Here is a 17,601-nt window from a genome sequence, read left to right on the forward strand (position 1 = left end):
TGGCCCCAGGGTTCTCAGCACATCAGCTGGAACCAGGACACGTAATTTGGTACCTGTTTTCTTTGGGGCTTTTCTAAACAGCACAGGGGACCCATCTTCTGAAATACAGCACCGTGGGGTAGTCCCTGCATCATCTGAACTGCTGCCTCTCTTTGTTTCCCTTCCTCAGCGTTTGAGAAAGGCCACTGCTATGAGCCCTACATCCAGAATGGGAACTTCACTACATCCGACCCGACCTATAACATTGGGACTATAGTGGAGTTCACCTGCGACCCCGGCCACTCCCTGGAGCAGGGCCCGGCCATCATCGAATGCATCAATGTGCGGGACCCATACTGGAATGACACAGAGCCCCTGTGCAGAGGTGAGTGGATCCACGACGCTCTTCCCATGGCACCCCAGGGATCTCCACCCTTTGGATGAGAAGACCAAGGCCCCAGCTTAGAGGCCTGTCCCCAGTTTTCATACCAATTTTAGGATTAGAACCCTTTCCAGGGTTCACTGTCCTTTGGTTCAGGGTTGCTGCTGGTCTTGAGAAAATTACAAAACGGGTGAATTTTAAAAGGTGCACCTTCTTCCAGGCATAGGTACCACAGTGCACAGCTTGGTGAGCTGAATACTGCATGGATTTCAGCTCCTAAATACTCCCTCTGCTACGCATGCTTGTGCAGTGCACAACCCACGCAACAACCTCATTAATAAGAACAATAATAGTTCTTAATTGGTGTGTAATAATTATGCTACCAGCACTTTGCTAAGAGTGTGTGTGCATTATCTGATTTCAACCTCACCATAGCCTTATAAAGTAGATTCTATCGGCCCCATTTGTAGGTGAGAAACTAATGCTGTGAAGTGACCTGCCTAAGAACACACAAGGGGAATTGGCAGGGACAGGAATGGAACTCACGTCTCTTTGTTCTCAGAGCACTGTGCTCTGAGCCCCACTGGACTGTGTTGGCTGCATAGAACCCTCATCTACACAGGCTGCAGTAGACTGTCCTGCCAGTTTCCCCATATTGTTTTTGTTGTTGAGACAGAGACTCGCTCGGCTCACTGCAGCCTCCGCTTCCCGGGTTCAAGCGATTCTCCTGTCTCAGCCTCCTGAGTAGCTGGGACTACAGGCGTGTGCCACCACAGTCGGCTAATTTTGTATTTTTAGTAGAAACGGGGTTTCACCATATCAGCCAGGCTGGTCTCGAACTCCTGACCTCAAGTGATCCACCCACCTTGGCCTCCCAAAGTGCTGGCATTACAGGCATGAGCCATCGCACCTGGCCCGTTTCCCCATATTCAAGGCTGCTGAGCCACCCTGAGCCTGGGTCTCCTGCTGGCATGTGGAGTAATGAAAGGTGCCCTCACTCCTGGCAGCCACCGCCTCAATGGCAGTTGGTGTGAAATCACAGCCTTGCCATGGTGAGGGATTGATCCCTATATGAAATGTGCCGATTTAACAGAGCGGAATTTATTGGTGCTTTGGCCTCTGCCATGTTGAGACCTTTCCAAAGTGCTAAACACAGAGTGGAATTTAAAGGGCACCTGCCGCAGCCACATCTCTGCTTCCAGTTCAGGGCCGGGACCTGTCATAGCAACATTATCTAAATTATCGAGCAGCTACCATGTGCCAGACGCTGTGCAGCATGTTTGACATTCATGAGCTTAAGCCTCAAAATAACCCAATGAGGTTGGCAGTGGTATTGCCCCCATTTTGTAGAGAAAGGGAGCTGAGGCTCTGGGAAATTACATACCTCCTCCTACAGCCTGTTAGCAGCAGAGGCAAGATTGGGACCCCGGGACCACCTAACTTGAGTGGGCGGTCTCTTAGCCACTACTCACGCCGCAAAAGAGCAGAGGCTGTTGAGGAGTCATTCTGACCACTGAGCTCTGTCCTTGGTCTTGAAAGAGCAATAGCACCTCTTAGCCCAAGTTTTACCAATCCTCAGGTGCAAGGTAGGCAGCTGGCCAGCTCTCATTTAATCATTACACACACACACACACACACACACACACACACACACACACACACACACACGTGCTGGCTGCCCGAGGTGAAGACACCTGTCCACAGTACACAGAGATTCACGGCTGTCTGACTTCATAGCCCACATGGTTAGCTGCTATGCCACATTGACTTCTTTACAAATAAAGTCCGTCTTCTTGCCTGTCTGTCTTTTACAGCCATGTGTGGTGGGGAGCTCTCTGCTGTGGCTGGGGTGGTATTGTCCCCAAACTGGCCCGAGCCCTACGTGGAAGGTGAAGATTGTATCTGGAAGATCCACGTGGGAGAAGAGAAACGGATCTTCTTAGATATCCAGTTGTGAGTGTTTAAAATGGGTGGCCCTCTAATTTGGCAAAATTGGGGAGATTGAGAAAGAAATTGCTCCTGCTTTATTCTTTCAACCAATATTAACTAAGCATCTACTATGTGCCGGGACTATGCAGAGAACAGGCATTCCCATAGTGAGACCAAGAACAGCATCACAAATACACACACAGAGAGAGAGAGAGAGAGAGAGAGAGGAGAGAGAGAGAGAGTCCCTATCTTTGGGAAATTCAGCCTAGGAAACAAATATGAAATGAAGACATACACAAATAATTGCATACTCTAACTTCAATATGTGATGTAAGGAGAGGTTAATGGTGCTATGAGATTCTTTAACAGGAATTTCATATAAAAAGGAAGGTCAGAGAAGTCTTCCCCGAGGATCTGATACTAAAGCTCAGAACTAAAAGATGAGTTGGAGTGATGCAGCCCAAATGAACAGAATGTGCAAAGGCCCTGTGGCAAGCATCTCATTTTCAAAGGACCAAATGGCCAGTGTGGCCAGGAAGAAGGGGGCACTGTAACACCTGTTTACTGGACTACAGTTGTTTATTTTCCTGTTTGTCTCCCTCAACTAGACCAGAAGTTCCTCTCCTCTGGGGCTGGGTCTGACTACCCTCTGTTTCCACAGTCTAACGCAGAGTCTGATACACAGTAGATGCTCAGGAAATGATTGCTGAATGAAAAAAATGTTTTTAATGAACGGACTTACTTAGCTGTGCGGCTGGGTTTCCTGTATTCACAGGGGGTAACCATTAGATTCTCCATCCAGAATGTTCCCAGCTATCTCCCCAAGAGGGTGACACTTGCAGGGAAGCAGCTACTCTGGGCCAGATGCAAAAGTGACTGCTCTAAGCATTTCTATCTTAGGTAATTCTCACAGAGAACCCTCCCTGGGAGGTCATTAACCCCACTGTCTGAGAAGGCAGCAGAGGTGCAGGGAGGCCACCCAGAAAGCCAGCGAGCAGCGGGGCTGAAATTCAGGCTTCTGTGCCTTCTCAGTCATGCTCTTTCCACTGCCCCATGTGAGATGGGGGTGAGAAGTGGACAAAGACAGATGGTGGTGCCTGGAGAAAGCAGAATACAGGGTTCCTGACAGACCCAGGTGGCAGACGGGAGGGTGGTTGGGGGCGGAGAGAGCGCTGAAACCCAGCAGGCTGGGGAAGCAGCACTCACAGTTCTCTGGCTCTACAGAGGAACCTTGCAAGAGAAAGAGAAATTATTTTCAAATTATTAGTGACCGGCTTTTGAGGCTGTTCCTTAGACGCAGCAAGTGTCCTTAGTCTGGGTGCGGTGGCTCATGCCTATAACCCCAACACTTCGGGAGGTTGAGGCAGGAGGATTGCTTGAGACCAGGAGTTTGAGACCAGTCCCAACAACACAGAGGCATCCTGTCTCTTCAAAAAAATAAAAATTAGCTGGATGTGGTGGCACACGCCTGTGGTACCAGCTACTTGGGAGGCTGAGATGGGAGGATCTCTTGAGCCTGGGAAATTGAGGCTGCAGTGAGCCATGATCATGCCACTGCACTCCAGCCTGGGTGACGGAGTAAGACCTTGTCTCAAAAAAAAAAATTGTCCCCAGAGGCTGTCCCAGAACCTCCTTCTCCAGTGGAGTCAGAGACTTGGATAGCTGCCCCTTGTGGACTTGGGGCCAGGCCAATCTAAGAAAGAATTCCACCTCCTTCCCGTGTGACTTTGGGCTGGGCTCACCTGTTCTCGCCTCTCTCTGGGCCTCAATTTTTCTCTCCTGTAATGGGGTCTTGGAACATCAGTGCTTTGTGGCTGCTGGAGGCAGATTTTACGCATTCCTAGCCCATTGCCTCACTCCTCAATAAAGCTCGTCCTCATCTGGGCACGGTAGCTCACATCTGTAATCTCAACACTTTGGGAGGCTGAGGTAGGAGAATCACTTGGGGCCAGGAGTTCAAGACCAGCCTAGGCAACATAGTGAGACCCCATCTTTACAAACAATTAAAAAAACTAGCCAGGCATGGTGGCACCTGTAGTCCCAGCTACTTGAGAGGCTCAGGTGGGACAATTACTTGAGCCCTGGAGTTCCAGGCTGCAGTGAGCCATGATTGCACCACTACTTCAGCCTGGGCAACAGAGTAAGACTCTGTCTCAAAAAAAAATAAAAATTCAAATTGAATTAAATAGACCTCATCCTCTTCCCCCCATTCCTTTCTCTCTGACTTCTAGAGTCTGGAATAAGATGCTTATTCATTCATTCCAAACGAACTGTTTGAGTGTCGACTATCAACCAAGCACAATTTTATGTGCTGGAAAGATTCTAATGGTTGTTCCTTCAGTGGTAAAATTCATATTGAAAAGAATGGAATGGATTGTCTCTCTTAACTCTAGGGAAAAAATTATTGTGTACCTACTGTGTGCCAGCAGTAGGCTTAGCACTGAAGATACAGTTGTGAGAAAAACAGGGCAGTCCTCACCCTGCATGCCTAGCAGGTGAAGCAGGTAAGAAAGTAAATGCAGTGTGAAAGGAGCAGTGACAGGCAGGTGAGGGCACCTGAGTGAAATCAGGAGGGCTTCCAGGAGGAAGTAGCTTCTATAATAGCATGAAAGAGAAGGTAGGCAGGTGACGAGGGGAAAAGAAGAATGTCCTGGCCAGGCATGGTGGCTCAGGCTTGTAATCCCAGCACTTTGGGAGGCTGAGGTGGGTGGATCATTTGAGGTCAGGAGTTCAAGACCAGCCCAGCCAACATGGTGAAACACCGCCTCTACTAAAAATACAAAAATTAGCCAGGCGTGGTGGTGGGTGCCTGTAATCTCAGCTATTCGGGAGGCTGAGGCAAGAGAATCACCTGAACACAGGAGGTGGAGATTGTAGTAAGCCAAGATCATGCCTCTACAGTTAAGCCTGGGTGACAGAGTGAGACTCTGAAAAAAGAAAGAAAGAGAGAGAGAGAGAAAGAAGAAGGAAAGAAGGAAAGAAAGAGAAAGAAAAAGAAAGAAAGAAAGAAAGAAAGAAAGAAAGAAAGAAAGAAAGAAAGAAAGAAAGAAAGAAAGAAAGGGAAAGAAAGAAAGAGAAAGAAAGAAAGAAAGAAAGGAGGGAGGGAGGGAGGACAGGACAGGAAAGGAAGAAGAATGTCCTACCTACATGATGAGAACATCTGCAAAACATCTACGAAGCCTGGAAATGAGAGAGCGTGACCCACTTAATGACATAAAGTTTAACGTGGCTGGAGCAAAGCATGGCAGGTGGGTAGAGACTACAGAGGGAATGGATCAAAGGGAAGCTCTGGGGTCTTCTTAGCTGAAGCTTCACATAGAAAACTTTATTCTAAGGCTGCATCCCTTAGGAAGCCTTCTGAGTCACCCCCTTGTCCTTGTCCATAAAAATAAATTTATGGTTCCAGCTTATGAATTCCTTCCCCCAGAAGTTACCAGGAAAACTACCTGTCTTCAGCCAAGAGAAGGTACGACCTACTCCTGAGTTCTTGGCTTCTCTGGCAGAAGATCCCACCCAGCTCCAGGCCCCAAGAAGTCATGTATAATCCCCTCTCTTCTGCTTGGCTTGCCTCTTCTGGCCTCACAGGGAGCCTCCCAGATGGGTGGTTTTGCTTAAATAAGACGGGCCCACATCTCCCTTTGGTGCCAGAGGTCTAGAGGAGGAAACAAGAAAATGGGAATCTTTACTTTCATCATCTCTAGGCATCAAATATTCAATTAACCTTCAGCCTGACACCAGATTGGGTTTTATTTCTACCAGTAAGCATGCATGCAATGGAGCAGCCGATCCGGGAACCTCATGCAATTAAAGCTTCCCCAAAGCCAAGCCACTGGCATTAGCATCAGGAAGGGAGCCCTTGCAGCGGGGGCAGGCTTTCTCTCTTCTGAACATTTTCACAATCGTAGATTGAGCATTGACCAGGAGAGAGGGCCCTCAGTTTCCTTCCTCCCTGCCCTGATACTCCATGCCCTCAGCAGCCCTGGACCCAACACCTAGCATCTCTGGGCCTCAGATTCCTCCTCTGCAAAATGATGGGCTACCTTGAATCAAGGGTAGATGCAAATCCAAAATCATGAAGGGCCAGGCAACACAAATACAGGAATTAGAGCTGTTGTGAGATTATATGGAGGGGAGGGGTCTGTGATGAATTAGGAAGTACATACCCTATCTAAAATCATTTAAATTCAATTTCCATTTTATTTTATTTTATTTTATTTTTTGTGATAGAGTCTCACTGTCACCCAGGCTGGAGTGCAGTGGTGCCATCTCAGCTCACTGCAACCTCCGATTCCTGGGTTCAAGCGATTCTCCTGCCTCAGCCTCATGAGTAGTTGGGATTGCAGGCGTGTGCCACCACACCCAGCTAATTTTTGTATTTTTAATAGAGATGGGGTTTCACCATGTTGGCCAGGCTGGTCTCAAACTCTTGACCTCAAGTGATCTGCCTGCCTCACCCTCCCAAAGTGGTGGGATTACAGGTGTGAGCCACTGCCCCGGGCCATAATTTCAATTTTTAAAAATAGCATCCCCTCCTCCAAAAATAAAAAGTGCCTACTGGCTGAATCCAAACTGAGGACCACCAGTTTGCAACCCTTGCAAATGATTAAGGTGATTGAGGGTTTAAGCTCCCTTCTCATTGCAGCAATGAAGAAATTCATGTTTTTAAGCACTTACTATTTGCAAGGTCTTTACTAACATTAATTTTTACTTCATATAAGTGAAAAATAAATTGTATTATTTGCTCTTTGGATTAATCCCATGAAGTAGTTGCAACTATTACATTTAATTATGTCTTCTTGCTTCCTCACCACTTCACTTGGATGTCTAAGAGGCATCTCAAATGAAATGTATTCAAAGACAAACTCCTGATTCTCCCTCCCTATATCTACTTATAGGGAGATATTTATTTATCTATTATACTTATTTTACCCCCATCTTTCTCATATGTGTAAGGTATGATCTATTCCATCAGTTGCTTGGGGGAAAGAATCAAACAACGACAAAACAGAAACCTTGGCGTTATTCTGGCCCAGTGGAGTGCTGGCTTTCTTAACAAGTTGGCGGCACAGTGGGCCACACCCTGATTTGTAGCATCTGTCAATTTCCATGGTGTAAATACTCCCACCATGACCCATTTTAAGCTACCAACATAATGACAACAGGCCCTCCAAATGCCTGGACCATTAGCTCTTACAAGCCCGTATGAGACTGCCCCCAGCCCAGCACACTCACTGTGAACTGGACCTTTCTCTTTCTCCGGCACCCTGTAGCCAAATCCTCTGGAAATTCCATTGCTTCTACTCAAAAGTCAAAGTCTTCCCAGAGTCCAAGCAGTTCTGACACCTCCACTGCCACCTGCAGGGTCCACGCCACCACTGTGTCTTCCCAGGGTTATTGCAACGGCCTTTGAGATATCCTTGTTCCCACTTTTGCCCCCTTTGGGCTCTTTTTAACCAACACTCAGTGATCCTGTTACAACCGAAGTCCTATCACCCATGCTCTGCTCAAAGTTCTGCAATAGCTCCCTGTTTTATTTGGACTTAAAGCCAGTGTTCTTACAAAAGGCCCTATGGGATCTAGCTCTGGTTACATCTCCAGCATCACTTTATTCCTCTATTCTCCTTTCTATGTGGTACATTTGACCATATTAGCCTTCTTGCCATTCCACACGCATACCTCAGGGCCTTTGCACTGCTGTCTCCTCTGCCATTGGGATGCTCTGCCCCAAATATCTGCAGAGCTTGCTCCCCATCTCTCCATCCTCTGACTTTGCTTCACTTCCATAGCCCTTACCACCACCTAACACACTACGTATTGTGGTGTATCTTGAAGTATTTCAACTCCCACACCTCCACCTGGAATGTCACCTCCATGAGAAGAGCAGGAGTTTATTTTATGTCTTATTCACTGCTGTAACCCTAACATATAGACCAGTGCATGGCCCATAGTAGGTGCTTAATAAATAAAAGGCAATGAAATAAATGTAGCTTGTCACGATCATACAGACATGAGGCTTCAAAGCGAGAATTTGAACCCAAATTTATGTTCAGCTGGCTATGATGCACATGGAGGGAAAAAAGAGGGTCAGAAAAATATGGAAAGACCTTCTGGGGACATGGCCTCCATTTTTTAATCAGTACAGGTTTATTACATGACAGGGAACCTGGTCGATAAGAAATAACATTTGGCTAAAAATTATCAGGTAAAGTATTAAATAATAGAAGTAGGAGGTCTCCCCAGGAGAATGTTTTATAGGGTTATAGTTTCAAAGGATGTGTCATCATGGACCTTAGAATCAGAATATCTAGTGGGAGGGGGACTTCAAGGTCCCCCAATCCAGTGATGCTGAGATATGCTGGCAGAGTTCAGGGCCAAGTGCCGTGGGGCTTGGGGAGCCTGTATCATTCTCCCGGGTGTTCTGAGCACTGGACACTAAGCCAAGCAGAAAGTGATGATGGAACCACAGACAGGCTCAGAATGGGGCCAATAAGGGGGGGCATCGCCCTCCCCAAGGCAGCTGTCACGACTTGCGTTAGGACAAGCAGCCAGTGTCATCCCAGGGCCTTAGGATTTGCAGTGACATCAAAATTGATTCAGTCCCAGTTTTAATCATCATGGACATGTGAGGACTGTCATTTTTGTCACTGAGCAAGTTTAAATCGATTCCACATATATTTATTGAGCATCCACTATGTAGCAGGCATTGAGGCTGGGCCCTGGCAGTGAGCAAGATAGATGCAGCCCCGCCCTCGGGGAGCCATGTTGTAGGCTGATACAGCACCAGCAAGAGGAAATACAGCACTCTGGGGGCCCAGAGCGAGGGAAGGTGAGCCTGGCTGAGAATGTGAGGGAGAAGCTTTCCTGAGAACAGTAAAGTCTAAGTCAGTTTTTCTCAACCAGGGTCTATCTTGCCCCAGGGGACACTTGCCAATGTTTGGAGGCATTTCTAGTTGGGACAATGGGAGGGTGCAGGGGAGAGCACCCCCAGCATCTAGTGGGGACAGGCCAGGGATGATGCTATGCATCCTACAATGCACAGGACAGTCCCCACCACAAAGAATGAGCTGACCCAAAATATCAACGGTGTTGAAGCAGAGAAACCCTGATCTATGCTAAGACCTGAAAGACAGAGAGAAGATGGGCAGAGATGGAGGGGAACAGTGTTCCAGCCAAAAGGAACAGCATGTGCTAAGGTCCAGAGGCAGGAAAGCACAGCTCCCTTCTTAATTGTCCATGATATTTAATATTTGCTGAGCACTTAGGACATCCCAAGCAGTTACATCCTAGACATTTTCACGACAAGCACATGCCTTGGGTTCTGTTATTATCTCCATTTTCCAGATGAGTAAACTGAGGCTCGGGGTGGTGGGAGAGTGCCTGTGATCGCACAGCTAGAAGCTGGCGGAGCTTGGACTTTAACCCCACTTGCCATGTCTCCAGGACCCTGTGTGTCTGGAGTTCAAGGGTGCGTCCACGAAGTAGGACAGCCTGGCGGTGAATGCGACTCAGCAGCGCCTTGAAGGCCACATTAGTGAGTCTGGGCTTCCCCAAATTGGGCAGCAGGAAAAGGGTTTAAGCACTTGAAGAGATTAAAGCTTTGCAGAAGGAAGCTGAGTCCTCTGGTCACCAGCCCGAGGCTCACGCCGACAAGCTTGGCACACGCTTGGCAGAGTGGCATCTGGACTTGGCACCTCCTCCCTCCCACAGAGGGAGTGAAAATAGCATCTCAACAGCCAGGGTTACGTGAGGCCCAAGAGCTGCTGGGTTTAATTTATCTTGCTTGGTTTTCCACTGACAGTTTTAGTAAACCAATTTGGGTTTGATAGTAAAAATAATTCCATCCTCCGGGCCCCTCAGCCCTCCTAAGTGTTTGCAATTGTTATTTTTCACATCGACGATGGGGAGGGAGTGTGCACTGCAGACCGAGCTGGGTAGGTGGCCCATAGTAGGCGCATGACTTAGCTGTCTGCTGAGTCATGAATGAGGACGTAAGCCACATTTCCCAGGCGAGAGGGGATCTCTCTCCCTCTTCGTCTACTGGGCAGTCTGTTGATACCGTGGGCATGGCGGTTCTAATTAGTTACCATTTATTAAAAACCTACTATGTGCTAGGCAGGCCCTGAGCTGCATCGTTTAGGTTCGTGAGCAATAATAAATGTGAACATTATTATGCAGAGATAATAATTACATAAATTAGAGCTAATGTGGGTAGAGATAATTACAGAAGGGTAATTACCCAAATTAGAGATAATGTATGCCAAGCACATTGCATGGTATCTGGCACATAGCTGGTGCTTCATAAATGGAGACTACTATTATCAGGAATCCTCAGATAAGGCAGATATTATCATTACCACTTTATGGGTTGGGTAATGACAGCACAGAGAGGTTACGTGGTTTCCTCAGGTCACACAGCTAGTAAAGTTGGAGCACACACCGTAGCCTCCACTTCCACTGACTTGAACAGCTTTCGGGGCACCAGCTGTGTGTCTCGGCAATGCAGCAGCGACGCGGGAAGGCTCCCAGGCCTGTAGGGACTCAAAGTTCAGGAAGGGACACATAGCCATAAACAGACAACCAGGCAAAATGTAAGCAAAGTCCTGTGGCTTGGAGGGTGAGTTGGGGAGGTAGAGGGGAACTAGATTTATCTCCGTGAATTATGGAAATATCCCTGAGAAGGTGACATCCAGAAGGAATCTTGAAGAGTGCCAGTTGCCCGGAGTTAATGGGAGAAAAGTGTCATGAGCAAAGGATTCAAGCAGTGGTGACAGTGACCATTAGGCATGAAATGAATGCTCTGAATCACAGCGTCAATTACAACCATCTGCCCCACATTGTTGGTGTTGGAGGAAAGAAGGAGGTTGCATCAACTTGGGATGAGTCAGGAGCCCTCAGGCTAAACCTTCTTCACACCCCAAATGCCTCCCTAACCCACCATGTATCCCTCCCAGCTCCATCAGAAATCTGCCTCTTCCTCTAAAAACACAACTGAACAGAAACTTTTAAACCCTAAGGGACTTTTCATATTGCTCTCCTCTCACTCTCTCTCATTCATTCTCTCTCCAAACCCCTTCCCCAACTCTCAAAATAAATTACAGAAAGGAGAATAAGGGAACTAACATTGGTGAAGGCGACGTAGAATAGAAGATCCGAGAGGGGCCCCAAGTAGGGAGGTAACTTAGCAAGTATCACACAGCAAGAGAGGACCAGAAAGACAACTCGCTTGTGGCCACAAGAGCTCAGCACGGGGGGCCACAACCTTGAAGATGCCTTGCAGCCGAGGAGACATAAAAACGCCTAGAGTCAAAAAGAGGTGCATGTAAGTGCATCCTGATGTTCACCAGCTCTGTGGCCTCAGGCAGATTATTGAAGGTGCTGGTGCCTGCACCCACAATGGGATATTTTGTTCACTTTATCCCCAGTGTCTGGCACAAAGAAAGTGCTTGATAAATATCTGTTGAATGAAAGAGACGGTAAGGCTGGGCACAGTGGCTCATGCGTGTAATCCCAGCACTTTCGGAAGCCAAGATGGGAGGATCACTTGAGCCCAGGAGTTCAAGACCAGCCTGGGCAACAAAGCAAGACCCCGTCTCTACAAATAATTTAAAAATTAGCCAGGCATGGTGGCTTGCAGCTGTGGTCCCAACTACTTGAGAGGCTGAGGTGGGAGAATCACCTGAGCTCAGGTGTTGAGACCAGCTTGGGCAACATAGTGAGACCCTGTTTCTAAAAAGAGAGAGACAGAGAAGGTGGGTGTGTAAATTAATTAAATAATGTAAAAATTAAAATAACAAATAACATAAGGTTTCTGACACAAGATAGGCAGATAACCATAGCTAACACTACTTTTACCCCTACTATATCCCAGACTTTATGCTAAATACTGGCACACATTATCTCATTGATGATGATGATGAAGATGATGATGATGATAAAGACCAACAACTGACATTCATTGAGTACTTACAATGTGCCAGTCTTTACGTGCTTTTTTTACCTATAGTAACTCATTTCACTCTCCAATGCAATATCAGTACCCTATGCAATATCTACATCACGTCAGTATGACTACTCCTTTGTACAGATGAAGAAACTGAGGCTGACAGAGATGAAACTGCTTGCCCAAGGTCACACAATTAGGATGTGGCCAAGTCAGGACTTGAACCCAGGTCTCTAAGACCAAAGCCAGTTTTTAACCACACACACACACACACACACACACACAAACGGTAGGGAAGTGCTCCACATGAGAGAAATTCCGAGCTCCATCTTACAGAAGAAACTGAGGCTCAAAGTGTTTCCTGCTCCCTGTTTCCTGAACATCTACTGCAAACATACATCCATCCCTGCAGGGAAAAAGTCTCAATCAGGCTCCAGCGTGCCTTCCTTTGCTCCTCTGCAGAGTTCCCAACATTGCTCCCTGTTTATGAGCCCCAGCACAGTTCTCTAACCAGGAAATAAAAGGGCCTAATAACAAACCCAGGTAACCATATGATTGATAGCTGCAGAACAGTCCTCTTCAGCTGCTGCCAACCTGTTCTGTGCTAAGTTAATTCCAAGCCCTAAAAATTAAGTGCCTTGTCCAGAGGCACTTCAGTTCTTCAAACAGAGATATAGCAGCTTTGGACTGTAAGAATTCTACCTGAGAGCCAGGAAAGGAGGAGAGAGATTCAGGAGTTGAGGACAACGTTAGCCCTGGGAGAATAGATTTCCAGATATCAACAAAAATCACGGGAGAAATGGCCACGACAAAAATAAAACTGGCTGAACTCAGATCTTCTGGCCCATTAGCAAGAGGAGACAGGATTTCCCTGGAGCCAAAAGTTCCAAGGAATTAGAGAAGGAGCAGAAAAGTTCATAGAGCCCAAATTCCATTATGTTGCAAATGAGGAAACTGAGGCCCAGAGATGGGAAGAGATTGCCCCAAGACCACTCTATCAGTCAGCTATTGCTGTATAACAAACCACCCCAAACTCACTGGCATAAAACAGCAGGCATGTATTTCTGTTCACGAGTCTAGAGATCTGCGTGGTGCTTCTGGTCTTAGCTGGGCTCGCAGATGGGTCTATGGGCGGCCACTGGCCTTCTTCATGTATTTGGGGGTGGGTTGGCTGTCGTGGTCTAGGTGGGCATAGACTGGGATTGACATAGACATAGATCTCTGCTCCATGTGCCTCTCATTCTCCAATTGCTAGCTTGGGATTGTTCCCATGGTGACTGGCCAGGGTTTCAAGAAAGGGAGAAGAAGCATTCAAGGCCTCTTGAGCCCACACTAGGAAGTGGCACAGCAGCATGTCTGCCATATCCTATGGCAAGCTACAAAGCAAGGGCCAGCCCAGAGGTATGGTGTGGATACAGAGAGGGGCCAAGCTTTGGGATCATTTTTGCCCTCAAGCTACCATGACCATAGAAGAGTGGACATTAGAACTCAGGTCTCCTGGTCCCAGCCCAAAGCTCCAAATGATATTACTGTGTACAATGATCCTATGAGATCTGAGCATCATTATCCCCATTTTACAGACGAGGAAACCGAGGCTCAGAGAGCTGAAGGAACTTGTGTAAAATCTCACAGCTGGGAAGAATAAGAGACAAGATTTGCACCTAGGGCTTGGTGCCTGGCATATAGAAGACTCAGAAAATGTTTCTTTCCCTACATGATGCTTTCAGCATGTGGGAGGCACTCTGGAAAGATCTTGAATTCCTTCAGGGACAGGAAAAAGCCTTCACCTACAGTAAGAAGTCTTGGGTTCTAGTCTCAATTCTTTCACTGAGTGGCTGTGTGACCTTGGATAAAGTCACCCCACTTCTCTGGACCTCGGTTTCTTTCATCTTTCAAATGAAAATAACAATGGTACCCATCTCTTCGAGTTCCTGAGATGATGAAATCATACCATGTGCAGAAGCACTTGGCAAGGGCTTAGTACATTACACACACTCAACAATTTAATTGGCAGCTGTGATGACGATTAATCCCTTCCATGGCCCATGGTCCTGTGTACAAACTGAGCTCCTTTGCATAATCACACACCACACACACACACACACACACATTGATCCCTCTGAGCTTGCAGTTTGAGTGTTACAGTAGGAATGAAGAGAATCCATACACAGGTCCTACCCAGGTATCCCACCTGACTGATTAGCTTCCTCTCCCCCACGATTTGCAGGGGATTGTGGTGGTAACTTGGAAACACAAGCACCAGGGTTAGGTCCTCCACCAACACATGCCCATGTTCTACTCCTTGGCCACGCCACGCTCTTCTCGCCTTGGTGATTGCAAGAGCCTACTTGGGAGGGGACCTGCTGTCTGTCTGAGCTGGACGTTGCCTTGTCGGTGCACCCCTACAAGCGCAAGGCATTCGAATGCAATTAGACCTGACATCTTAGGGAGACACGACTGCTTGTTTTACGAGTCCCTGGCATGCGCTGTCCTCCTGAACTTACTATTTGACGAGTGTTTATTGACCGCATACCATGTGGCTAGAGTTGCATCCAATTATCAGAGGTCTGGAGATGACAATCATCACTCACATGGATCACTGTGGTGCCAAAATACTCACATGCCCTTACCTTTGTGCCAAGCTCTGTTCTGAGCACGTTACCTCTTAGTTAATTCTCGAAGCAACCTAGGAGAGTCACATGATTTGTTCTCCATGTAATAGATGACGACAGTGATCCTCCTCCGAGGGGTGAAATGGCTTGCCACTTAGACCCAGGAGTGCCAGCCTCACACCCCTCATCACCCCTCAACCCTGCTTCACAGAGTAGAATCGACTTCATCCTGAGGGCAGCCAGCCTCCCTTGAGAGCTGAGCAGGCAAGCAGTGTAGTCAGACCTGCTGTTTAGACAGCACCCCTGGGAGGAAGGCAGAGGTGGGCGGAGGTGGCAGGAAGCCAGGCAGGAGGCAGAGGGGCAGCAGCATTGGCTTGGCATGGTCCTGTGATGGCCGAGGACTGGGGAAGCCCCTGCAAACCCCTCTGGGGCCTTCCGGGGAGAAGCTGGGACAAGCCCTCCAGGTTTCAAAGTTCGTTTTTCTTGGAGGAGTTCCCACGCCAGGCGGGGGCGGCCCCTGCGTGGAGTTTCCTGGGGGTGTTCTGGCCGCTTGGATTGGCCACGCCAGGGCTTTCTCCAGGGGACGCCTTCGAGAATATGTGCACGATGCGGATGCAGAATGGCAGGAAGCGGCGACCCCAGCCACTGCCAGCTTCTGCTGGGAAAAGCTCTGTCAACTCTTCCTCCAGCAATGCAGAGCCCCGGCCCACCGCCCTCTGCACACGTGCGTGTCTGTGTGTGTGTGGCAGTATATACCACACACCACACACACACCACACAACGCTATACACACCACACACCCTAACACACACCACACACACACACACCACCCCACAAACACCACACACACCACATGACACTACACACACCATACACACACCCCACACACCCACTACACACATGACACTACGCACACCATACACACACCACATACACACCACACACACACGCACAAACCACACACATGACACTACACACACCACACACACACACGCCCACACACCACACACACCACACACATGCCACATGCCATATGACACTACACACACCACACACCATACACACACCCCCCACACACACACCACATGACACTATACACACCACACACGCCACACACCCCATGACACTACACACACACCACACACACCATACACACACCCCATACACACACCACATGACACGACACATACCACACATGCCACACACAGCACATGACACTAAACACACACCACACACACCACATGACACACCACGCACACACCACATGACACTACACACACCACACACACCCACACACACCACACGCACACGCGCCACACACTACACAAACACACATACTGCCACATACACATCCGACCTCACCAGCTGATCAAGCTTCCCTCAAGGTGAGCTCTCGCACCCTGACTTAGATGTCCCGGAATGTAGAGGGCCCTGGGTTCCACTCCGTGTTTTATAAACCTGGGGGAAGCTTACATCCAGAAAAAGGAAGCAATGTGGGCAGTGCCACAGAGGAAATTCATGGAAGGGCCACAGGTGCCATCTGGGGTCACCCCTAAGTCTGGAAAACTCAGGCCTCAGCAGCCTATTTCTAAAGCCTTGTATTCCCCAGATCAACCCCTTCCTTGCTATTGAGTGGGGAAATGGGGAAAGTGTGTGGGTCCAACCTTCTTCACAGAGGGAAGCATGCAGTGGCTTGGTCATGGCCATTGTTAATGGACTTTTTTACAATTTGTGGATTCTGAGATTTGCATCTGGGGAAACTGAGACCTGGGCTGGGAAGCCTCTTGTCCAGTCACAGGTCAGAAAGGTGGCAGCATAAGTGCCCTTTACTGAGGTCTCGTCACACCAGGATTTGTTGCCACGCCACCCTTGCCCCTCAGCAGGGTGCCTAGTTCCTTATAAATAGTTTTTGTAATAGAGGAAAAATGCTCTTGTAGTGGAATTCCTGGCATTAATTGTTATTTACAGCTGTCAACAATATTATCCCCATTTTACAGGTGGGAACACTGAGGCTCAGAGAGGCTAATCTGCTTCAAGGTCCTGCAGCTAGAATTTGAACCTGTTCTCTTAATGCTGCCTCTTGTGCTGGAGGTGAAACACCAGGGTAGTTAAGGACAGCCGTCTTTGTAGGCAAAGCAGCCGGGAAGCTGTTGGGTTTTCCTGGTCATGGTGCTAGGTGTAAAACGTTATCAGTGACCTTGCCAGAGCCTCGCCCACTGCCTTCGGAAATGGCTCAGTCCAGAGATGTGGAAATGAGAAACCGCCTGAGCTGCCCGTGGGGCAGGCCCAGGGGGACGGCAGGCCGAGAGCAGGAATCTCTTTCCTACTCTTTTTCTCTTTGGGAATAAGAGGGAAATTGAGAAAAGGGAGAAAGGAGGAGGAAATGGAGAAAAGGAAGAAAAGAAGAAAGGCCATGGAAACTGGGAGCCTCTCTGAAGTCAGGGCTGGGTCTCATTCAGGCTGAAAACTCCAGGTCTGCGGCTCTCAGTCCCGGCTGCCCAGGGGAACCCCCTGGGAATGGGAGTTTTAAGTGACACTAATTCCCAGTCTCCACCCCCAGAGTTTCTGATGGCCTGATTTGTCTGGAGTACAACCTAGGATCAGGAGTCTTTAAACCTCCGTGGGGATTCTGAGGTGCGGCCAGGATTGAGAACCACGGGGTAGTGGGTTCACAGCCTGGAGTGGACAAGCGTTTCGGTGAATATTTTTGGAGAGAAACAGAGAGGAAGAGAGGGTGGAAGGAAAGGAAGAAAGAAAGA

The 17,601-nt window shown here is 48.2% G+C and overlaps 1 protein-coding gene across 8 annotated transcripts in view; it reads left to right on the forward strand.

Annotated features, from left to right (window-relative positions):
* SEZ6L (seizure related 6 homolog like) overlaps positions 1–17,601 on the forward strand; it is a 214,533-nt gene that overhangs the window by 142,141 nt on the left and 54,791 nt on the right. For all 8 annotated transcript variants that reach the window (XM_034948566.4, XM_034948567.4, XM_034948569.4 and 5 more), the window contains exons 8-9: positions 170–364; positions 2,176–2,314. In XM_034948566.4, the coding sequence (XP_034804457.1) occupies positions 170–364; positions 2,176–2,314 (334 nt within the window). The remainder of the gene's footprint in view (positions 1–169; positions 365–2,175; positions 2,315–17,601) is intronic.

The sequence above is a fragment of the Pan paniscus genome, chromosome 23 (assembly GCF_029289425.2).
Source record: "Pan paniscus chromosome 23, NHGRI_mPanPan1-v2.0_pri, whole genome shotgun sequence".
NCBI lineage: Eukaryota > Metazoa > Chordata > Mammalia > Primates > Hominidae > Pan > Pan paniscus.